This window comes from Geotrypetes seraphini, chromosome 5 (assembly GCF_902459505.1).
Source record: "Geotrypetes seraphini chromosome 5, aGeoSer1.1, whole genome shotgun sequence".
In the NCBI taxonomy this organism is placed as follows: Eukaryota; Metazoa; Chordata; class Amphibia; order Gymnophiona; family Dermophiidae; genus Geotrypetes; species Geotrypetes seraphini.
In genome coordinates, this window is record NC_047088.1 from 219725090 (window position 1) to 219749643 (window position 24554).

The following is a 24554-nucleotide window of genomic DNA, read 5'->3' on the forward strand; positions in this document are numbered from 1 at the left end:
TGGTGGTTGTCACAAGACCCCCACCCATGATCCCTTTTAGCAAGCCCCCCCCCTATTTTCCTTTTGGAAAAAAGAAGCACCTACTCGGGAATCTCTCTTGTACATAGTGGGGGGATGGAGGAATCAGCAGAACAATCCTCATAAGGTCCTGCCCAGTGACTCTAGTTTTCAAACTGTCATCTCAGCCACTTAGTGGTAGTTATGAAGTCAGGCCAAAATAAATGAGTACTCCTTTATTTGGCAGCCTGGCCCCCAATGGTATTATCAAAAGACTATGTCTAGGGGACTGGTCTGCTCATATTTTTTTTTTTTTTTTTGTAATTTTTTATTTAGAAGAGTAGAAGCATGTCTGCTCATTTTTAAGCTGGAACTGCGGGGCAGAAGCATCCAGGGATCGTTCTTGCCCTCCTCCTTCCTCTAGGGCAGTGTATCTCAAACTGTGTGCCGCAGCACACTAGTGTGCCTCCTGAGATTCCAAGTGTGCCATGGCACACTGAGGAGGAAGAGAGGCACCTGTCAGCTGACTTCCCTCAATTTTACGGCGCCAGCATTGCCCGATTCGCCGAAGGCCTACATGTTTCTCCCTTCTCTCTAGCGTCCTCCATTTTCCCCCCTGGCTTCCTGGTCTCAACTTTAAAGCTAATTACAGCAGCCTTCTTCCCTTGTGGCAGAGCAGCGCACAAGGCTGCCAGCCTGGTCCCATGCCGCTTCCCGCAAGTGAAGAAGACTCTGAGAAGCTGCATTAGCTGTCAGTACTCTAGGCAGCCGCTTCCAGCGAGGGAGGGCCTCGGAATTTAAAAAAGGTAACGGTGGAGGTGAGGGAGGCTGGGAGCTGCCCTGTCTAATTAAAAATAGGTACGGGGAGGGGGGCGGGGGCCGGCCAAATTAAAAATAAGGAGGGCGAGATCGGGCCTGCCTGCCCTGAGCCCTGTCCCTACCTGCCTGCCAGCCACTAGCCCTGCCTGCCCTATGCCTTGTCTCTACCTGCCTGCCAGCCACTAGTCCTGCCTGCCCGGTCCCCTGTCCTGGCCTATCACTAGACCACCAGAGGAGGGACAGGGTACAGAGCCTGGCAGGGAGAATTTGGTTCAGAATGGCTTTTTTTTGTTTTCCTCCTCTAAATCTAGGGTGCATCTTATGGAGCGAAAAATAAGGTAATTGGCAAAAAAGTGTGGGGGTGTTTTGGCAAATAATGTTATTTCCTTAATGCACATTTGTAACTTTTCCTCTCAGGGTATCATTTTCACTTTTATTGCAATAACCTGTTTCACAGATTATTAATCACTTTGAGCTAGACATAAATTCTTAGACCAGGTTCTCATATAATCTTCCTTCAGTTTAACCACCCATCTATTCAGCCCAGTGACTTTGTACTATCCATCTTGTCTACGTCTACATATGCACACTTGGTACCATGACTACCTAGAAAGATGTTTCATTCCATTGTAGATACAGCATTACCACCATATCTGTGTTAGTTGAATGTTCTAACATAACATAAATTTGTATTTATATACCGCAAAAGCCTTAACGTGTATAATATGATTTTAAACACCTAAGATCTATGTTATCTGAATGTTCTTCCATGCAGTCTATTATGGTATCATTTACACTGTGCTGACATTTATCATATTGCTGCTATTAGATTGTTCTATAGAGCTAGTAAATGTGTATATTTCAGATACAGTTTCATGTTAGTTCTATGCTCCTGGGAGCAATTATGAATTAAGTAGTCATGAATCAAACACATGAGTTGCTACATCAACTCACACAAGCAAGTTAGTACATCATTCTAGAAACTTTTTTCCAAATCCTGGCAGGCTGGGTCGCTAAAACACCAACTGCTACAATAGGATCCATCCATACTTTACATTAGAATTGGTGTAAAGTCTATCCATGCAAATTATTTTACCTTTCTCACCGACTCACAGAAGCATTGTCTACTCTAGTTTAACCTTAGGGAAATGCTCATCCATTCAGCATTTCACCTGCATAAAACATTCATTCATCAATGCATACACACCACACAGAAACTTCTGAAACTGAATAAGAATATCATCAGAATAAGAATAAAAAGACATTCTTATCTTGAAGGACCTGACCGCAGGGGCTAAGAAACACATTAAATTCAATACAGGGGAGATTAGCCCCACTTTACTCCCTCTCCTTGCCCCCTGAATTTAATATGCCATGGTATTTATGGGTCATTATACAACAAAACCAAAGAAACACTATGGCGAGACAATGTTCCTGATATGGACTTTATTTAAAAAACCCAGCATAGCAATCCACATAAAAACCTTAAGGACCTAGTCTGCTGAAAGCATTTGACCCAACACAGTCCATATTTTGACAAAAAGTCTTCCTCAGGGGTCCCTGCTAGTCCTAGGGTCGAAGATACGTGGAAAAGCTAAGCAATCCAAAAAAACTACTGCGTAGAGGCTCCACATGGTTTTGATTGCGGTAAGGCCCCTGAAGCAACACGCTATATTTCTTGCTGTATTTGCTCCTTTTTCTTTCTCATTTCCTAATCTAATTATTTAAATTGTTTTTCACATTCAATTTTATTTATTTGGATTTAGCTCATGCCTTTTTCTCTAGTAGCTCAAGACAAGATATATTGAGGTAAGTAGGCATGCATTTATCCATTCCAAGAGAGTTTACAATCTACAATGGCCTTTTACTACAGTGTGGTAAAATCTGGGCTTTGCACATTCTAACATGGAAACGATGATAACAGCAAGCCGATGAGAAGATTAAAACTACTACTATTAATTATTTCTATAGTGCTACTAGACGCACACAGCGCTACACAAAGTCAAAAAGAAAACAGTCCCTTCTCGAAAGAGCTTATAATCTAAACAGCCAAGACAAACAAGCAGGATGTCATGGATACAGTTAAGGGGAATGGTTAATCAGCAGGCAGGGTTGGAGGGCAGAGGAGTAGGGTTAAGGATTGAAGGCTATATTAAATGCTGATCTACATTTCAAATAGACATGGCTGCTGAGTTGATAATGGCACAGAAATCTCCCTGCCACGATCAGTTGAGCGGCCATGGCAAGGAACCCCTGAACACCACCATAAGTCAACTGGCAGAATGGATGCCCACTCCCTCCTGCTGCCACCCCTGAACCCCCTTGACACTGTCTGCGGCAGGGATGCCCATTCCCTCCTGACACCACTCTCAAACCCCCCCTCAGTCCCCCAGCAGGGGGAATGCCCACTCCTGCGATAGGTAGAAAGGATGCCCATTCCTTCCTGCCAGCAGATCCCCCAAGAACCCATGCCCCCCCAATCTATGACCCCCCCCAACCCCAGCACCACAACCCCCTCATCTTTTGTAGTATGGTGGGCCGGAGGGATGCCTACTCCCTCCAGCCGCCAGACCTGCCTCTTTGCAGTGGCGGGCTTCCTGGTGACCTTTGGTATCTGGCCAATTGGCGTCTTAGGCCACTCCCAGTATAACCCAGAATGCACTGAAAAGGAGGCCTAAGATGCCTGGGCCAATCAGGGCCTTAGGCCTCACTCTAGTGCTTCCCAGGATGCACCAGGAAGAGGAAGGCAAGCCATTGTGAAGAGACAGGCCTGGTGGCCGGAGGGCGTAAACATCCCTCCAGCCCACAAAAAGGTACAGGGGGAAGGGATCAGGGGAGTTTGGTACCAGTGTGGAGGGTTTAGGTCTGGGAGGTGCCAGGGTAGGGGGGTCATAGACTAGGGGAGTTATGAGTTCGGTGGGGGGCCTGATGGCAGGAGGGAGTGGGCATTGTTCCTGCCTATCGCAGTTGTGGGGTTTGTTTTGGGGTTTTCCGGCAGGAGGGAATGGGCATCCATCCTGCCGGGGGACTTTGAGGGGGTTTGGGGGTTGTGGCAGGAGGAATTGGGCATCCCTCCTGCCATGGAGAGTGTCCTCTTGGGGGAGGGGTGTTTACTGCTGCTGCTAAGTTGCAGCAGGGAGATTCCCTTGCTGTGATCAGCTCAGCGGCAACATGATTCTCTAACCGGCACCTGTGACATGGGTGCCAGTTAGAGAATCGGGGTGGATAGGCGGGGTTAGGCATCTGTCCCTTAGGGCAGATGTGATTCTGTATAGGACACTGGTATGCGATTCTCAGCCACTTCCTTAGGCAGCTGCAGAACCGGCGTCCTATACAGAATATCCCCCCAAAAGAAGATTAGGCTCTTACCTTGATAATCTTCTTAACAAGTGGGTTTCTTCCCTTCACCCGCAAGAATTGCAGAATGCATTATCTACATTTATCAACTACTCCTCCTTGTGTCACTGGGCACTGCCTCAGCTCCTCAGTTCATACCAAAGCAATGGATAATTCCTAAACAGGAAAAATAACAAGGAGGGCACAGAGAACTCCCCGACAAGTCAAGTCTTTTCTGCTCTCAACAATAACATTTAATCAAACCAATACAGATATAGCCTAAACAAGGTGAAACCAAACAAGCCACCTACCTGAGTACAACCAGAACTAACTTTATGCAACTCCCATCACCTTGTTAAAGGTGCAAGGTGCTGTTACCAAACTAAATGATAGTACCGAGAATTGTCCAGTACATGGAACCTGAGAGCTTTCTGCATTTCAGGAAAGCATAGTTACTTACCGTAACAGGTGTTATCTAGGGACAGCAGGCAGATATTCTCACTGATGGGTGATGTCACCGATGGAGCCCCAGTACGGACACTTCAAGAACTTGAAAAAGTTCTTGACGCCCGCTCCACACATGCACAAGTGCCTTCCTGCCCAACGTAGGCGCATGATCCCTCAATTAAGATAAGCAGCTAAGAAGCCAACCTGGGGAGGAGGGTAGGTTGTGAGAATATCTGCCTGCTGTCCCTGGATAACACCTGTTACAGTAAGTAACTGTGCTTTATCCCAGGACAAGCAGGCAGAATATTCTCACTGATGGGTGACCTCCAAGCTAACAGAGATGGGATAGTGGGAGAGTTGGCCAAATAAAAAACAATTGTAAAACATAATGGCCAAAGTGCCCATCCCGTCTGGAGAAAAAAACCAGACAATAGTGAGAAATGAAGGAATGAACTGAGGACCAGGTGGCAGCTGTATAGAGTTCCACAGTAATGTAACTATAAGGAAAACAAGAAAAGCTGCCAGAACTCGAACTCTGGGACTGGGACACTATATTCCCGTGCCAGGCCAGTCAGAGTAAGGAGAACGAAAGGGAGGCAATCAGCCAAGAAAAAAAACGTTCTCATGAATACAAGATATCCCAACTGAGTTGAACCAAAAGGAAAAGTTGGGATAAATTACTGCGGGTGCGACCTGAGTAACAAGGAGGACAAAACCCGCTTATGAGGACAAAATATAGAAAGCCAGGCTCCTCGTAGAAAAAACGAGGTGCAGGAAACAGCACAGACAAAAGAACTGACTGAGCGAAAGGAAAACAGTAGAAGATACTGTGGACATGAACACAGAATCACCTTGGCTTGATGAAAGACTGATAAGGAGGAAGCTGGTAGCCGGGCATGAAACTCACCAATCCCCCTAAAAGAGGTGAAAGACAAAAGGAAAAAACCATGTTTCAGGAAATAAACCCAAGAGGGGCTGACGCCAGTGTTGCAAATGGTAGCGTCAACAAGCAGGAAAGAGCCACAGGAAAAGTCCAGAGGACAGAAGAAGGAATGAGGTGTGGTTACACACATGAAAAACCTCTGTCATGATCCTGGGAATCAGAGGATAAATCAGAAAGCTGTTGCTCCTTGACAGATCAAAGGAAAAAAATGCAATAGCATCAAAAAGAAGTCTGAGAGCTATAGACTCGAGACTAGAAACAAACAAAGAAAAAATACCACTGGTAGGAAGGTGGAAACAGGCAGAGAAAAAGACACCAGGAAAGAAAAATGAAACCACTCTTGATATCAACAAGAGTGAGTGGCTAGCAGAAGTCAACAAACGGGCTGAGAAAGATGTAAGTGAAACGGACCCAGCCCAAAGAAAAACCAATGAAGATTGGAAGAAATCAAAAAGGCCTGAGTCGGAGTAAACCAAGCAGGAAAAAGAGAAGAAGAAAGGGCTCCCTAAAACTTGAGTGGACGAAGGGAGAACCCATGCTGACGGGGTCACCATGCAGGATGGTGGTAACAGCACTCGCGAGCTTGATAAAAAAAACTCAAGAGGAGAAGAAGCGAAGGGAATGCATAAAAATTTGCTCACCCCATCCAGGAGAAAAATAACTGTCGCCAGACGAAGAAAAATCCTGGAGTAAAAGAAGTAAAGAATCCTGCTGAAATTGGCTGCTAGAAAATTCAGCTCCCCATGAATATCAGCAAGAGCAGATGGCCAATTGTCTCTAAGGTCACAAAAACAGGGCATCCTGAGATAACAGGAGAGAGCTGTAGACTCCTTGCTCAATGACATGTAGTGTAAAACCCCTGAATTGACTGTGCAAAGAAGGACAGAGTAGATGATGAAAATCATGAGGTCCTAAAAATCATTAGAAGAATGAGGAAAAATCCGATGCCTGGCAGTCAAAAGACCCTGAGGATGAAGAATGCCTAAAGGGACCCCCCAGGCAGAAAACAGATGCAGGAGGTAACAAATAAAAAAAGGGAAACTCCATAGAGACTAGAGGATATCAAAGATATACATGCTTTGAGAGACAAACCCTCGTCTGGTACCACTGGAAAAGAAAAGACCACTGAGGAGAACAAGAATGTAGTCTGACGCATGGCATAACAGAAGAATGCCTGTTGTTCAGAAAAAATAACAGGTGGAAGATTGAAAGCAATCTGAAAAAAGAAACACTCTCAGCAGAGTGGAGGCAAGAAATACCCAAAAGAAACATAGCGATGACTACGGGTACGGAAAGTGAAAAGGGAAAGAACATGAGATGGGCGAGAAAAACGTCTCAACCATCTCTCAGGGAAAACCCAAATCGTGCAAAAAACCCAATGTTCAAAAAAATGGAAAAAGAAGAAGGCCCTGTAATCGAATAGATGTGGCCAGCACAATCAGATACCCCCTGAATAATCTGGGGGGACAAAACCTAATACTGGTAAGTAGAAAGGATGAAAAACACAGCTCGAAAGCTGTATGAATTGGAGCCTATAGCAGCTGTCCAGAAAATCAGGAAGCAGAACCATGAGGTCTGAGAACCAGAAAAAAAACACAGTCATCCAGAGTCTTTGACAAAGAAGAGAAAGAAGGGAAGAGTTTTCCTAACTCAAGTAATCGAAACGAAAACTTCAAGGAGAATAAGCAGTAGAAAAACAGGAAGTACTACCTAAAATCCCCTGGAAACTCTCAACATAAAACAGAGTCTGACAGCAGGGTGAAAAGATGAAATGAAGGAAGCCTCCACATGAATAGAACGCAGAGCCTAGGCTTGTAGGAGTACATGAAGACTGATAAGACAGCTGTGAAAGTAAGAACTGCTACACAGATGTGGTCACCAGGTCCATAATGTAGAGGAAACATGTTCCAGCACAGCCCCAGGAACACCTCCCTAATCAGACATATTCAAGAACCTGTCCTGTGGAGTAATGATAAAAAAAAAACAGACACTCAGATGCAGACCAGATCCATATAAAACACAGATCTGAAACTGAAAAGTGGCTACATGGAATGTGAACATAAACGTATGTCAAGGAAAATAAGGCAGGCAGGAGAGGAATCTAGGAAGCCCAGTTGGCTAACTAGTCCCCAGCCCTGTCCACTCTGCCCAGAAAGACAGAGGCCTACATACAAGCCGTGAGGAGGAACTCCACCAAGAGGGAAACAAGGAGACATGTGAACTGCTTCATAGGGCGTGTCACAAAAGTCCCCATAGAGATCAAGGAAGGGAAGCAAACCACCGTTGAGGAGAGAAGTAGAAGGAAGGAAAAGAAATTCCGAAGGGAAAGAAATGACTGCACAAAGTCAACTCCCAAAGGCATGCCTTTACAGAAAGTACCCTAATGGATCTGTAAAAAAACGATATGTCATGCAAGTATGAAGGCTTTGTGAACCCCACTCAAAGGAAAAAAGCACGTGATGTAGAAACACCTACCACTTCAGAGAGAGATGGGGGCGTAGTTCCAAAAGACACCTCAAGCCTCTCAACCATTCAAAACCAAGACCATCAAGGAGTCTATGTTGAGGGCCAAATACACCTGGAAGACTGCAAAGCTGTCCCATACCAAAACAACACCGACACCGGGAACTGCAACTACAACTGGTGACACGGGATAGGAGTCAACAAAATCAGAGAAGACTCAAGTGAAAATGTCCCCGGAATTAAAAAACTGAACCGGGCAACACTAGAAGAGACGGTGTCGACAGAACCCAAACTGGATCACAGTTGAATATGGGGATGTCGAGAAGAAAAATCAAACAGCGACCTGGAGGCCGAAATGAACTGCAACATCGATCAGAAACTGACGACAATGACATGGCGTCAAGAGAGAAGTTGACATCGAGTAGGGAGGTCGACATCAATGAGAAAACGTCTACATCACACTCAGGAACAGTGAAAACATGCCAATGTCAATCAAAATCATGGGCATGAAAGAAACACTGTTAAAAAGGGAGAATCGGTACCAATGGATAAAATGCCAGTACCAAGGGAAAACACTCCCGAGATGAACAAAGCTGGTATCAAGGCACACATCGCCACCTGAGCAGATGGGAAAGGACACCGGGACCGTTGGTCCAGGGACCGGTACCGATGGTGTCAGTGGCAAGCAGAGAGAAAAGGACACTGGTACCATTGGTCCATGTCCAGAACCGAAGGTGTCATTGCCAAGCAGAAAGAAAATGACACCAGCACCGTTGGGCCATGACCGGTATCCACGGTGTCAGTCCAGAGAAGAAAGAAAAAAGCACCGGCATCCAGGGCCTATGACCAGTACCTTCGGTGCCACTCCTGAAAGAGAAAGAAAGAACACCGGTACCCATGATCCCCGACCGGGACCATTGGTGTCGTTCCAGAGCAGGAAGAAAAGAACACCGGAACCCTTGGTCGACAACCGATACCATAGGTGTGGCTCTAGAATAGAAGACAAGAACACCGCTACCTTTGTCTCATGATCGGTACCATCGGTGTCGCTCCACGCTTCCATCTTGAACATGCCCATATCAAGACAGTCATCAACATCGAAGCGAAGCCAGATATAGGGCTGGAAAAAAGTCGGCAGGACTTGACTCACAGCTAAAATGACCAAAGCTACACAGAAGTCTAAAGGAGAAAACCAACTTACCCAAGAAGAAGCAGCAGGGGTAGTGTGGACCGGAGAAGCGGTGCCGGAAGTACCCCAGGTACCGGAGCACTGTTGTCGTCTGGGGCCCGATTCCTGGTACCGGATCACTGTCGTCGACTAGTGCCGGATTTCCGGCATCGTCGACGGGAACCAGCTTCTGAAGAAGACACATGAAAATGCGCTGAAGAGGATTAAAAGCAAGGGAAGAAAAAGCCGGCAAGGCCAAGGTTCCAAGATTGCTAAGATAACAGAAGGATGTCGGTGAAGACAAGTTCCACCACAAAACAACAGTGTGGAGGAAGAGTGGGCAGAAAAAACCAGCCCGGGACAAGAGCCATGCAGAGGGGAGAAAAGAAAAAATAAAGTTTAATCGTTCTTTTTTTTTTTAAGTATGAACTAAGGAAAGAAATAAAAGAAGATACTGACAAAAAAAAAAAATCAGTAAACCACGAGAGTGGGAAGACAGCGAATGAAAAAATTTCAACAGCCGTTGAAACGCGACTTCTTAGCTCCGCGGAAACTAAGAAACTATGGGACCTACGTCGGGCGGGAAGGCTCTCGCACATTCGCAGTGCGGGCGTCAAAAACTCCATCGGCGACGTTAACCATCAGTGAGAATATGCTGCCTGCTTGTTCTGGGATAATATGAAGATCTGTAAGAAAGCCTCCATCAAATCCAGCAATTTCTCCAGTGCCACTGAGACAATAACTGAGTGTACACTCTCCATTTAGAACCTAGGCATGTTTAGTATCGCATTGACAGACTTCAGATCAAGGATAGGTTTCCAGTCATCTGAAACTTTCTTGGGCATGATAAGTATATGGAGCTTCCCAATCCCAATTCTGTGTCTGGCCCAGGTTCTACATCTTGAATATACAGAGACCATTTTACTGTCACTTGGACTTTGTCCGCATTCTCTGGTCTTCTGGCTGGAAACCCTACAAAGAAATTTTGGAGGATGAAAAACTTTGAGTCAATAGCCCTCTTGAATAATGTCAAGGACCCATTTGTCCAAACAAATCTTCACCCAGGCCTTCCTGAACTCCAAGAGTCTCCCTCCTATTCGAGGTAGAAGCATAAAGCACAGTTACTTACCGTAACAGGTGTTATCCAGGGACAGCAGGCATAAATTCTCACATGTGGGTGACGTCATCTACGGAGCCCCAGCGCGGACAGCTTTTCAAGCAAACTTGATTGAAGTTTCAAGTTTGCACACTGCACCACGCATGTGCTAGCCTTCTTGCCCACTAGAGGGCGCATCCCCACCTCGTGGTCCTCAGTTCCATATCATAGCAAAGAAGCCATCCCCGGGGAGGTGGGCGGGTTGTGAGAATATATGCCTGCTGTCCCTGGATAACACCTGTTACGGTAAGTAACTGTGCTTTATCCCAGGACAAGCAGGCATGATATTCTCACATGTGGGTGACCTCCAAGCCAACCAAAAAAGGGCAGGTGGGAGGATGGCAAATTACGAAAACAGGTTACGTAACACCGACTGGCCAAACCGGCCGTCGCTTCTGGACAAAGTGTCCAGACAGTAGTGGGAGGTGAACGTATGAACCGAAGACCAAGTGGCAGCTTTACAAATGTCCTCCATAGGCGTGGATCGGAGGAAAGCCACGGAAGCTGCCATCGCTCGGACTTTATGACCCGTAACTCGACCCGAAAGCGGGAGATCAGCCTGAGCGTAGCAAAAGGAAATACAAGCAGCTAACCAGTTTGACAAGGTGCGCTTTGAAACCGGGTGTCCTAAACGATTAGGATCAAAGGACAAAAACAATTGAGGAACCTTCCGATAAGACTTGGAGCGTTGAAGATAAAAAGCCAACGCCCTCTTACAGTCAAGCGTATGAAGCGCCGCCTCACCAGGATGAGAATGGGGCTTCGGAAAAAACACCGGAAGGACAATAGACTGATTGAGGTGGAAATCAGACACAACTTTAGGTAAAAAATTTTGGATGGGTGCGAAGAACCACCTTATCATGATGAAACACCGTGAAAGGAGGATCCGCCACCAAGGACTGCAGTTCACTAATCCGACGAGCAGATGTGAGCGCAATCAAAAAGACCACTTTCCAAGTGAGAAACTTTAGATGCGACTTGTCGATGGGCTCAAAGGGAGGCTTCATCAGCTGAGCCAAGACCACACTAAGATCCCACACCACCGGAGGAGGTTTCAGAGGAGGATGGACATTCACTAAACCCTTCATGAAACGAGTCACCAGAGGATGAAGAGAGAGAGAACGACCCTCAAGGTGCCGATGGGATGCAGCAATGGCACTGAGATGTACCCGAATAGAAGTCGTCTTCAGGCCAGACTCAGATAAATGCAATAGATAATCCAGAACCGAAGACACAGGCACCGAACTCGGTTCCAGACGATTCAAAGAACACCAGGACGTAAACCTGGTCCACTTCTGGGCATAACAAAGCCGAGTCGAGACCTTGCGCAAGGCCTCCAAAATCTCCCTCACGGCCCGAGACACCGGAATCGAAGTCAGGGGGAGAGAAACCAAGCAGTCAGATGTAAAGACTGAAGATTGGGATGTAACAGCGAACCCCGACTCTGAGACAGCAGAGAGGGAAACACCGGCAGAAGCAGAGGTTCCCTGACACTGAGTTGAAGAAGCAGGGAGAACCAGGGCTGCCTGGGCCAACGAGGCGCAATGAGGATCATGGAGGCTCCGGTCGATCTGAGATGAACCAGCGTTCTCAAAATCAGAGGAAACGGCGGGAACGCATAAAGGAACTTCCCCTCCCAGTCGAGAAGGAAGGCATCCGCCTCGAGACGGTCCCGGGAGTACATCCGAGAACAATAGAGGGGCAGTTTGTGAGTCTCCGGGGAGGCAAACAGATCGACCTGAGGAGTTCCCCAGCGGTCAAACACCTCGCGTAGGACCCGGGAGTTCAGAGACCACTCGTGCGGCTGGAGAAGACGACTGAGTTTGTCTGCCAGCCGGTTCTGCTCTCCCTGAATGTAAACTGCCCGCAGGAATATGTTCTGGGAGATCGCCCATTCCCAAAGGCGGAGAGACTCCTGACACAGCGGCCAAGAGCCCGTACCCCCTTGTTTGTTGACATAGTACATCGCCACTTGGTTGTCGGTCCGCACGAGTACCACCTGGTCGTGCAGCAGGTGGACAAAAGCTCGCGCGGCCAGAAAAATGGCGCGAAGCTCCAGCACATTGATATGACATCGACGGTCCTCGGCCGACCACAGACCCTGCGTCCTCAGGCCGTCCAGATGAGCTCCCCACGCGTACTCGGAGGAGTCCGTGGTCAGGACCTTGCTGTAAGGCGGAACGAGAAACAGCAAACCCCCTGACAGATTGGAAGAGTCGGTCCACCAACGGAGCGATCGACGTAAACAAGGAGTCACTGATATCCGGGAAGACACCGGATCGCGATCTTGCCGCCACTGCGACGGCAGAGTCCACTGCGCAAGCCTCAGGTGCAAGCGAGCGAAAGGTGTGACGTGAACCGTCGACGCCATGTGACCCAGCAAAACCATCATGTGCTGGGCTGACATCTCCGATTGCCCTTGGCAGTGGCGACTCCACCGAAGCAGGGCCTCCCGCCGAAGAGGGGGGAGAAAAGCGCGTAGGCGAACCGTGTCCAGCACGGCTCCAATAAACTGGAGAGACTGCGCCGGGCACAATTGAGACTTGGGAAAGTTCACTTCGAACCCCAGGTCTTGCAGAAGACTGATAGTCTGTTGGGTCGCTAAGATAACCCCCTCCCTGGACGGGGCCTTGATCAGCCAATCGTCCAGGTAGGGAAAGACCTGTAGACCCCGCGAGCGCAGGGCCGCCGCAACCACTACCATACACTTGGTGAATACCCGGGGGGGACGACGCCAGACCGAAGGGAAGAACCCGATACTGCAGGTGCAAATCCCCCACTTGAAAACGCAAGAACCTGCGGCAAGTGGGATGCACCGGAACATGGGTGTATGCTTCCTTCAATTCCAGGGAGCACATCCAATCCCCCTCCTCCAATAGCGGATAGAGAACCGGAAGCGATAACATACGGAACTTCTCCCGGACCAGGAACTTGTTGAGCTTCCGGAGGTCCAAAATGGGGCGCAAGTCCCCGGTCTTTTTTGGGACCAAAAAGTAACGGGAGTAAAACCCCCGGCCCATCTGATCGCGAGGTACCACCTCGACTGCCCGGAGGCTCAACAAGGCCCTGGCTTCCTCCTGGAGAAGGGCCAACTGGTTCCGATTGGGCGGGCAAGCCCCGGGTGGCATGTCCGGAGGCTGACTGGAGAAGTTGAGCGAATAGCCCTCTGAGATGGTCCGGAGCACCCATGCGTCTGACGTAATCACAGACCAGGCCCCGGCAAAGGCCGTTAACCGACCCCCGATAGGGAGGGGATGGCGTGATATCTGGCCCGCCCCCAACCGCCCACCCCGTCAAAAGGACGGCGCGGCCTTGGCCGCCCCCTGCGCAACGGGCTTAGAGGGGCCACCCCGACGACGCCCGAATTTGTCTAAGGTCCGGCCCTCCCTACCCGGCGGGACCGCCGCCGAGACCCTGGAAGGCTGCATTTTCTTAAGCGCCGATTCCACTAGGAGCGAATTGTGAGAAAGTTGCCCCTTCTCGAACCCCTTGATGGGGAGGGTGCGATACTTCGACTCCATTTTGGAGGGGACCACAGCGACCGTCAAGGGAGCCTCAAGATTCCTAAGGAAGGTCTGATGGAGGACCTTGTTGATCGGAAGGCGAGGGGATTCCCGAGGGGGGGCAGGAAGATCCTGCTCCTCTAAAAACTCCTTGGTGTAAGTGGACCCCTCCGACAAGTCTACACCCAAAGCCCCCGCCATGTCCTGCACGAACCTCGTAAAAGATGAAGGTTTAGCAGGAGGAGAGGGAGACCGAGACTTCCCGGCGGAGCCGAAGGGAGAGGCCTCGTGAGAGTATCTAGGCTCCCTACCTGATCCCGACCCCAACGAGGCACAGTCCTGCGACCTCGACGGGGTCGGAGACCGAGTGCGCCGAAAGGAACCTTTCGGGGATCCCCCCGGGGTCCGAGGCACCGAAGCCCGTCCCTTCGGCCCCGGCGAGGAGGCCCGGGAGCTCTCCCTGGCCGGAGACCGGAATATGATGGGATTATCGACCCGCAGGTCCCGCACCTGCAAGGTATCGGCCCCGGCCGGCGACGAGCGACCGCGCCGCCGAGGCGAGGCCCGAGACCGCTTGGCCTTCCTCGGACGGCGCCTCGCCCGAGACCTGCCCGAGGGCGATGAACCTCGCGAGGACTCCGAGGACGAAGACGAGATCCGCCGCACCCGGCGCACCTTGTCTTTTGGGCGCACGCTACGCTCCGGCTGACTCCGCGAAGCCGGGTCCGAGGGTACTGCCGAGGTCGAGGCCGTGGGCGCCTCGGGAGCCGAAGCCCCGGTACCCGAGGCCGAGGTCGCCAACTGCGGGGCCACCGGGGCCGAAGCAGTCGAGGCCGAAGCCTGCTGCAGATGCTCAATGGCCCCGGTGAGCTCCGAGGCGATCAACGCCCGGAGCAAGTCTTGGAACACCGGGATTGACATTCCCTGTGGCAAGACCTGCCGCTGCTCCTCAGAGGGCGACCTCGGTCTCGAGTATTCCCTCGGGGCGGCGGACGTGGGCATCTTGGGCTTAGCGGAGGCGGACCCTCCCGCCGAAGAGCCCGAGGATGGCTTTTTGGACGATCCTGGAGCTGAGGAGGGAAGTGGAGACTTACCCGAGGCCTTGGAGGAGGCAAGCTGCTTCGATGGCATTGAGGGCCGAGGCGAAGCCGAGGGTCCCGAAGCTGAGGTCGAGGCCGAGGTCGAGGCCGAGGTCAAGGTCGAGGCCGAGGTCAAGGCCGGGGCCGAAGCCGAGGCCGAACTCGAGGCCTTCCCGGGAGGGGACTCGACGGAGAAAAGTTCCGCCATGCGGGCCTTGCGGCGTTTGAGTGCCCGCTTCTGGAAGGTGGCACACTTCTCGCAGGACGCTGTCGGGTGTTGGGGCCCCAAGCACCTCAAACAGCACCTGTGCGGATCTGTAATCGATAAAAGCCGTTCACAGCGCCCGCACTTTTTAAAGCCCGTTACGGGCCGGGACATGGGCCCAAGAGAGACCGGGAACAGGCGAGGTTCCTCGGCCACAGCTACCAGGAGCCCCCGGTAGCGACGAAAATCGAATTTTTTTTTTTTTTTTTTTTGAGAAGAAAAGAAAGAAAGAAATAACAAGACAAAAAACGCAGCGACCGCGTCGAAATTCCGTACACAGCCGCGGCGACAGAAGGCACTAAGAGCACAAATTTTATCCACAGGGCTTCTGGCTCCGCGGATGAAATTGAACTGAGGACCACGAGGTGGGGATGCGCCCTCTAGTGGGCAAGAAGGCTAGCACATGCGTGGTGCAGTGTGCAAACTTGAAACTTCAATCAAGTTTGCTTGAAAAGCTGTCCGCGCTGGGGCTCCGTAGATGACGTCACCCACATGTGAGAATATCATGCCTGCTTGTCCTGGGATAATGGCAGATAAAGGCCAAATGGCCCATCTAGTCTGCCCATCTGCAGTAACCATTATCTATTCCTCTCTCTAAGGGATCCCACATGCCTATCCCATACTTTCTTGAATTCAGACACAATCTCTGTCTCCACCACCTCTTCTGGGAGACTGTTACATGCATCTACCACTCTTTCTGTAAAAAAGTATTTCCTTAGATTACACCTTTTAACTTCATCCTATGCCCTCTCATTGAAGTTTCCTTTCAAATGAAAGAGACTCGACCGATGCGTATTTACGCCATTTAGATATTTAAACATCTATCATATCTCCCCTCTTCTGCCTTTCCTCCAAAGTATACAAATTGAGATCTTTAAATATCTCTCCATACGCCTTATGACGACGACCACACACCATATTAGTAACCTTACTTTGGACCGACTCCATCCTTTTTATATCTTTTTGAAGGTGATGTCTCCAGAATTGTACACAATATTCTAAATAAGGTCTCATTAGAGTCTTATACAGGAGTATCAATACCTTCTTTTTCCCCTACTAGCCATACCTCTTCCTATGCACCCTAGCATACTTCTAGCTTGGGCTTCAGCCTGACATCATTGGGGCCTTGGCATTTGAGCTTTTCTGGAGCCCCAAAGCCTCTGTCTAGATCCGTGAAATGATCTCCGAACAGAGGTGCATGCCATTGACGGCAAGCCGGTCAGTAGCCACAAGGGGAACCATGACTTAACCCCCCGGGACACACGGTCTACTGCCGGGTAATGACTTAGGACGATGATCTGTCACACTGACCACAAGTCATCCAGCCCTTTGCCAATGAGCACTTGCCCTTTCAAATTAAGCCTGTTCAAAAGCTTAGAAGCAGAATCTCCTGCCCATTGTCTGATTCAAAGGAGTCTGTGGGCAGAGATAGAATAAGCAGACACTTTACTTATGACCTTAAAAGAATCATATAGAATGTCTGCTACATAATCAACCTCTGAAAGGACCACCTGGGGGCATGTGTTTTCCTCCGAAGCTGGAACTTGTTGCAGCATCTCATGGCAGTCACACACCACAAAGGAAGCTGCTACCACCACTTTCAGACCCAAAGCTAGAGCCTCAACTTGTCATTTGGGGACTAAGTTCACTCTGCGCTCCTATGCATGCTTTAGAATTACTCCACCTTCATTAGGAAGTGACGTGCGTTGCGTACCTTGCGCTACCAGCGAATCCACCTTAGATGATATGAATAACTGCTGGAACTCAGGAGCCATCAGGTACAATTCGGTCAAGGCTCTGGCAATCCTTAAAGGGTCCTTCTGGTGCCTCCTAATACTCTATCAGCATCATGGTGATTTCTGAATGCAAAGGAACATATAGACTGGGTCTTAGAGTAGCTCAAAAGGGAAATCTGAGCTGTGGAAGTCTGCAGCGGTTTCCAATTTAACTCTCTCATAGATATTGTAATGACTTCAATTAGATCCACCGATTTAAACAGTTTGAACACCTTTAGGTCCTCTCCCTGGTCTAGGGCTGCCACAGACTTTTGGCTAGTAGCGCCCAGTTGCGACCTAGAGTCCTCTAAACCTGAGCACTCACTTTGCGGGAGCAAAGGAAACAATTCTTACCCTTCCCCCCCCCCCCCACACACACACACAGTTATCCCAGTCTTTTTCTGACTGGTCCTCTGGGTTCTGAGGCATCTGCAAATCTGTGTTTCGCCGATGATGCAGAGTCACTATTTGAGGGATCTAGGAGGGATTTTAGACTAAACAATTGAGCATCCTGAGACTCCAAAACCAGAGGGGGACCAGATGGGGGCTAAGCCCAGTGCTCCCACCCCCCCTCCCCCCACATGCCCCGCAGCACATGGCACTCCTCAGCCAGACATCCAGCACAAAACTAGCATGATAGAGGGGTAGAAAGGCCTGGGCAGTGAATAGAAATCATTTAATATAAAGAATAAGGTGTTTTGAGGCAACACAGAGGCTTTTAAAATAAAATTGGGAAATCCAAGATGGCCACCATGACAGCATTTTGGCACCAGAAAACGGCACAGGAATGCTATATAAATCTTTCAAAAATTCAGAAAAGAGGTATTTGGAAGAGGGAGACCCTATCAGAAGCCTCAGAGACCTTAAAAAGTCCAGTTCTTGAACCATCCCAAAGTCTCCCATAGACAGTAATGACTGTACTCATAGAACTGCTTGGTGTTGTGCCTGCAACAGCTCACACTGCAGCTGGACAATGGAGATTTCTGCCTCAGACAAGCATATAGGATTCTTCAGCCACTTATCTTTTTGGGTTGCCTTTTAGACAGGCTCTGAGAGCCTGAATCACTCGACCTCACTAGCTCCTCACATTACTTGGGGGGGGATGCTTCCAGCATCCACTACATTCCTACGGACCAACATGGAGCCACTCAGTCTGTGCTCAAGAGCCTGATTTATCAGGGGTTAGCCAAGCTTCCAGGGAAATGTGTCCCGAGGTATTCTAAAAATTAGTGCAGGCTGGCTAGGTAGGTGCCCTGTTAAAGGGTTGCCCCTCTAGCTACAGCTCTCTAATACAAAAACCCAGCTACAGAGCTGTCCCAGAAATCCTGGGAACCTCTGTAGCACCAGGAAGCCTCATAAGTCAGATAAAAAACCAGAAAATAATCAGATGCAGCACATATGAAAAAAGACTCAACTCATTTGCAGAAGGAACAACTGAGGTGCTAAGGCACTGCCCAGTGATATAAGGAGGTGAAGTTGAAAAATGTACTGTAGATGATGCCTTCTGCAATTCTTGTGGGTGAAGGGAAGAAACCCACACGTCAAGACTCGCATCTCTTTGCACTGGAACCACAAATATTGGCCATCTCCCATTCCCAGCCAGCTAAACAACGCTGAATATCAGCCTCATATAGCCCTATTTTACATAGAATATAGAGATTGAAATCAAGATGTCCGGGTCAAGACATACTCAGTTCTGGTACTATTTTAGAGAAAGATCTTCAAACACAGATTCTTTTCTAAAATGCCTGCATTAGAACATGTGTTTTTGCTGGTATGTGCAGTGGAGGTTGAAAAAAACATGAATGCACAAACCAGCAAATTCTACTTATTCACTTAAGGGACACTTTTGCTAATTAATTTTCAACCATTTTTTTTTTTCTTTTCAGAATCAAGGCCATGGTAAAACTGCTGTTCATTAGTAAACTTTATGATATACTGTAAACTTACCCTTCTAATCTTACATCTGGTAAGCTTCTGTTGAGTGCAATCAAATCACTAGCCATTAGGTTGAACTGGTTGATTTTGAAGAGCTCTTTCATTTTCTCCTGTTCATCCTTGGGAATGAATACTGCCTTCCCTAGTTCTCCAGGTCCTTCCTGGCTCCTTGAAATGACAGCTATAATAAATAAAATATAACACGCTTTATTTTCAAAGATAATGTTTTCATTCTCAAACAAATGTCACTAGCTCTGGTCTTCAAACATCTCCAACAAAACCTGTTTTCATGATATGCGCAATGAATATATAGCTCATATATTTGCAAATGACTCCAACTTCATTGTCCTAAAAATAAAAGCAAACTTGGTGCTGCACTTCAAGAACAGGAGAAGGCTACGATGGTTGCAGTTTTCCATCGACAGTCACCGACATTACACTTACAGTCGATGCTCCTTATATTTCTAAATATTTGTGACAAAAGGTAAAGATTCAAAAACAATAGTAGTAAAAGAAAAAATATAATTCTAGCTCATTTCTTTTATCAAAAAAGCAATAAACCTATTTTGTATACAGTGTTTAAAGAATAAAAGATCTTTAATCCTCATATTCTATAAATGGTGCAGAAATTTCTGTGCGCAAAACTGAAAGTGATCCTGAGATGTACTGTATGTGCAACTAAATTGGCTATCGAGCCTATCAATTGCTGTATTGGCATTAACTGGCAACATTTTAGATTTGTATGCATATCTTTCTATAAAAATCTATGTGCAATTCAAAAGGGGGCATGGGCAGGTCAGGGACAATATTACTGAATACTGGGAATCTGTGCCTAAATTAGGCCCCAGGATCTACACCAGGTTTCAGCAGCTATAAATCATCATGCCCAAAGTGTAGCTCAGAAATCATCTCTACTGTACATGCTATTCTACAAATGGCGTGCAACTTAGAGCACCATTTAAAGAATAGTGTTCCAAGAAGCTGGGACATTATCTTTTATTCTATTGTCCATTTATTTTATCATTTTGGAAATCAATTTATAAGGATGATATAAATGTTAGATTTCTTTCATAATATTTAAAATATAGAATTTTAATTTGTAATGAAATGTTAAATTTGATGCTTATATGAGAGTTAATCAAGTGTAAATCTTTAAGTTTTAAATGAGTTTATTTGCTACACTTGTTGTAACAAACGAAAATGAATAAAGAATTAAAAAAAATAAAGAATAGTGTTCCATGTTTTTTCATTATGCCTCATTTTTTAGGCGCCATTTTCTGAAACTAGTACCAAATGCATATTTATTAATGCTACAAAAGGACTCATTTTTCTAAATTTTACATCCACAAAAATAAAGTTCATTAAGAAGGCTATGAGGCCAAGCAAGCATCTATTTTAAGTTTATTTTATAAAAACACATAAATGCCTAGACCTTTTAATGAAGGAATGGTTAATATTTCATATTTTGTAGCTTTATGATACCATGTCAAGGATGTGGGGAGGGTGATGATCAAGTGGTTTAACTGAGAAGTAACACATTTCTAGATAAGTTGTTGTTATTCTGGATGAAAAATTAGATTAAGAATATTTTACGAGGAACAGCTGAAAAGTTATCAGCCCAACCAATAAAGTTGGGGCAGTCTCCATCGAGGGCTATACACTTCGTCCAGAAACTTTCTACTTTTTTCGCTGCATATTTTTCTGACAGAACGAACAAGTAGAAAATCACTAGACTAACGGCCTCTTTTACAAAGCCGCGCTAGCATCTGCCGCGTGGCAACAACCCCGAAGCCCTTTAAATCTCTATGGGCTTTGGGGCCATTAGCGCGGCTTTGTAAAAGAGGCCGTAAGTATATAGCCCTCAATAGAGACTGCCCCAACTTTGTTTGTTGTGCTGAGAACTTTTCAGCAGCCCTTCATAGGTGCTTTATTTTAGGTTTTGATGATTAATTTGTTTTAAAAATGCTTTTCAATTGTGGATATGAATGAGATTTATGAATACACAATTAAAACAAATATCATTTTGCAGTACTGAGTGTTTTTTCACAACAAACATTATCCATTATTGATTACTGAGGTGTACCACAGCACACCTAACAAATCTCTTTCAGTACTTAATACTCTGTGCTCAGTACTCCTATTAACCTTGCTAAATGTTTAGATTTATTTATTAATTTAGAATTCTTTTAATTAAAGCTTAAAAAGCAATAAGATTCTTACTTTGATAATATCTTTTCCAGTAGATAGGGATAGTACGCTGAATCATAGGCTAATCTATCTGTGCTCATGAGCATATTGCAGAAGAAAATAACAGCATTTCAACTCCTCCTCCTTTCTCCATGGTCTCTGCTGCCCCCTTCAGTTCATACCAAAGCTGGCAACAGCCCTACAGAAGAAGACAAGAGAAGGGGTACAGGGAATTCCCCGAAATCACTGTAGAAACAGCAAAACAGTGAATCCAAGAACATACAACTTAAACAAGAAACAGCCTGAATAATTATGGAGCTCATTCATTCCTCCTTTGTAATCCTATATACCAGGAGTGCCCACACTTTTTTGACTTGCTAGCTACTTTTAAAATGACCAAGTCAAAATGATCTACCAACAATAAAATTTTAAAAACACAAAGCACATTGTACGCAGAGAAAATGTTAATTATCATTTATATTCAGGGTATTTTTTCAAAGAGGTCAAGGCATATGATTTTAAAATAAGCAATGTCACCTCAGTAACAACTATACAAAAATAGACAAATATACCCCCTTCCATTTTACTAAACCGCGATAGAAGTTTTTAGGGCAGGGAGCTGTGCTGAATGCCCTGTGCTGCTCTCGATGCTCATAGGCTCCCTGCACTAAAATCCGCTACTGCAGTTTAGTAAAAGGGGGCCATAGTGCAAAATATAGACAGCAGATATAAATTATCAAAATGGACACATTTTGATCACTAAATTTAAAATAAAATCATTTTTCCTACCTTTGTTGTCTGGTGATTTCATGAGTCTCTGGTTGCACTTTTTTCTTCTGAATGTGCATCCAATATTTTTTCCCTCATTTCTGCCTCCTCCAAACCTCATTCCATTCCCCAACCAACATCTCTGTCCTTCCACGAGTCCAACTTTTTCTTCCTCTCTCCCTGCCTGCCCCCTGCCACCCTACACACTCCATTCCCTCCCCATTTTCCTTCGTCTCTCCCTGCTCCCTCCCCTTTTTTTGTCTCCCTGCCCCCTTTCTTACTATCTGCTGTCTTTCTTTCTGTCTCCATGCCCCCCCTTTCATTCTGTCTCCCTGTTCTGCCTCCCTGTCTCCCCAAGCCACCACCATGGCTGTCGTTTGGAAACAGGCCCCCAAGCCACCACCGACATCTGGGAACAGGCCACTGCCGACGTCTGGAAACAGGCCCCCAAGCCACCACCACCGCCGTGTTCTCCCTGTTTCCCGATACTGCAACAGGCCAGCAGCCTCTCCCCCCCCCCCCATCCACTCCCCTCCCCACGTTAATTTTGATGTTGGAGAGGAAGTTCCGGGCCAGAAAGGCAGCGATTGGCTGGCCCAGAACTTCCTCTCCTCTCCAACGTCAGAATTGACGGCGGGGAGGGGGGGAGGGGAGGCTGGCTTGCCCGGTGCTTCTGAAGTCGCTGCTGGCCTGTTGTGGCATCGGAGAACAGGGAGAACGCAAAGGCAACGTGAGTCGTGATTGACTTGCGTTGCCTTTGCGATCGACCTTTTGGGCACCTCTGCTATATACATTCTGTTCCTAATCCAATTGTCTGACTTACAGTAAATTCTCAGCTATGGAGTGGACCACTAGGCTTGAGTCAAAAAGCACGCAAATCCGAAAATTGCTGGGTGGGTGGCGGGGGGTTCAGCATATCATTCCTATCTACTGGAAAAGATATTATCAAGGTAAGAACCTCTTTTTTCAGTGCAATAGGGATTGTATGCTGAGCTAGAAGGACCTACCTAAGCAGTCCCCAAACTCCAGGGTAGAATAGATAAGCCTGCACGTAGTACTGATATATCCACCCTGTAGAATTTGATGAAGGTATGGAGCAAGGACTAGGTTGCTGATCTACAATTCCCTTGGGAGGGGCCCGATCGGAAAATACGCGGCGGGCCATTTAGTGAATCGGGTGGGTAGCAGCGATCATTGCTAAAACCTGTGAAAATCATGATCGCTGACTTTAGTGAATCAGGGTCTAAGTGGCCAAAAGATGACCCTTCAGGTACAAGGGGCCTAACAATTAACATTATAAAGCCAGCACTAAATTGTGTGCATAGTTTAAAATATTAATCAGCAACCAATGAAGATTTTTCAAATAGAAAAGCAGTAGTTTTGTTTTAACTGTGCAAAAATGAGAATCTGAGAGGAAAGCAATCATTTCCATTTGAAGTTTTTTGGAGGCAATGCTGTGATTTTGTCCTGATGTATTTGTTGACTTCAGCAATAATTATAGCTGGCAAGAAGCCTAGTAACTGAAAAAGGTCTAGACTGCACTAAAGGAATCATGACTTAAGATTTGCAAGTTTTGCTTCAGTTCCAGGGGTAATCAATAAAAGTTCAGCTATTAAAATTATGAGATATTCTCCTTTAGTTGTTAAAGTTTTGAGTCAGTTTCATTTGTAATATTAATCATTTCTACTTTGAGAGCATGCAGAAACTTAACATCCCTCAAAGCCCTCCCATGATACATCTCTCCTGAAGGGCCCCTCTCACCCCCCCCCCAGATCCCCTCCCACTAGTCCTTCCATGGGGTTTGGTAGCGTTAGAGCAGGAGTGATCTCCAGTCACTCCTGAACTTGCCAGCGCAGGGTTCAAAATGGCACCACCAACACCCCCACTGGTAGTCTTGTGTTTCTTTCACTAGGTGTCATTGATGCCATTTTGAACCCAACGCCAGCAAGGGCAAGAGCAACTAGGGATCACTCCTACCCTGACTCCAACAGACACTAGGGCAGTGCTGTAGTCAAGACTGCAAATTTTGGGTGGGCCAATGACATTTCCTCACTGCCCCCTTTCCACCACTACTCCCAAACCCCCTGCCAGCTCAAATTAAAACTGACATACTTCAGCTGGCAGAGATCTCCAAGTTCCGCCAGTTGAAGACATCTGAAGGACCTCAGAACTCCACACAGCCATGCCTAGTGGTTAGTGACATTATTCCTGAGCTGTCAATGCCAGCATCCAATGCAAGAACAGTTTTTGTGCATTAACTGGGCATGCACAGTGGGCCAGCACCAGTGGCTGAAGAATGCTGCTGATTACTAAGCTTGGCTGAAAGCAGTTAAGAACATAAGAATAGCCTTACTGGGTTAGACCAATGGTCCTTCAAGCCTAGTAGCCCGTTCTCATGATTGCCAATCCAGGTCCCAAGTATTTTCTTCATTCAGATCCTTTTTCCATTCTTTAAAGGATGTGTTTTTTGGCTCTAATAGCCTCTTTCACTTCACATTTTAACCATGCTAGCTCTCGTTTCCTTCAGACATCTTCAGCTGGTGAGTCATAGGAAATCCCTGCCATCTATAGCCCAGGTTTGCTGCTGCTGTATAGGCCTGGGGTGAAAATGGATAGGATTAAGCCAATTTACGGTTATGCCCCTGTTCCAGGGATTTGTAAAGATCAGTCCAAGGGGGTGGGTGGGCCATGGAAGGATGTGTGTGTGGGG

The 24554-nt window shown here is 47.1% G+C and overlaps 1 protein-coding gene across 7 annotated transcripts in view; it reads right to left on the reverse strand.

The window, feature by feature from the left end:
• GALNT13 (polypeptide N-acetylgalactosaminyltransferase 13) overlaps positions 1–24554 on the reverse strand; it is a 391518-nt gene that overhangs the window by 329437 nt on the left and 37527 nt on the right. For all 7 annotated transcript variants that reach the window (XM_033945850.1, XM_033945855.1, XM_033945852.1 and 4 more), the window contains one exon: positions 18902–19070. In XM_033945850.1, coding sequence (XP_033801741.1) covers positions 18902–19070 — 169 coding nt within the window. The remainder of the gene's footprint in view (positions 1–18901; positions 19071–24554) is intronic.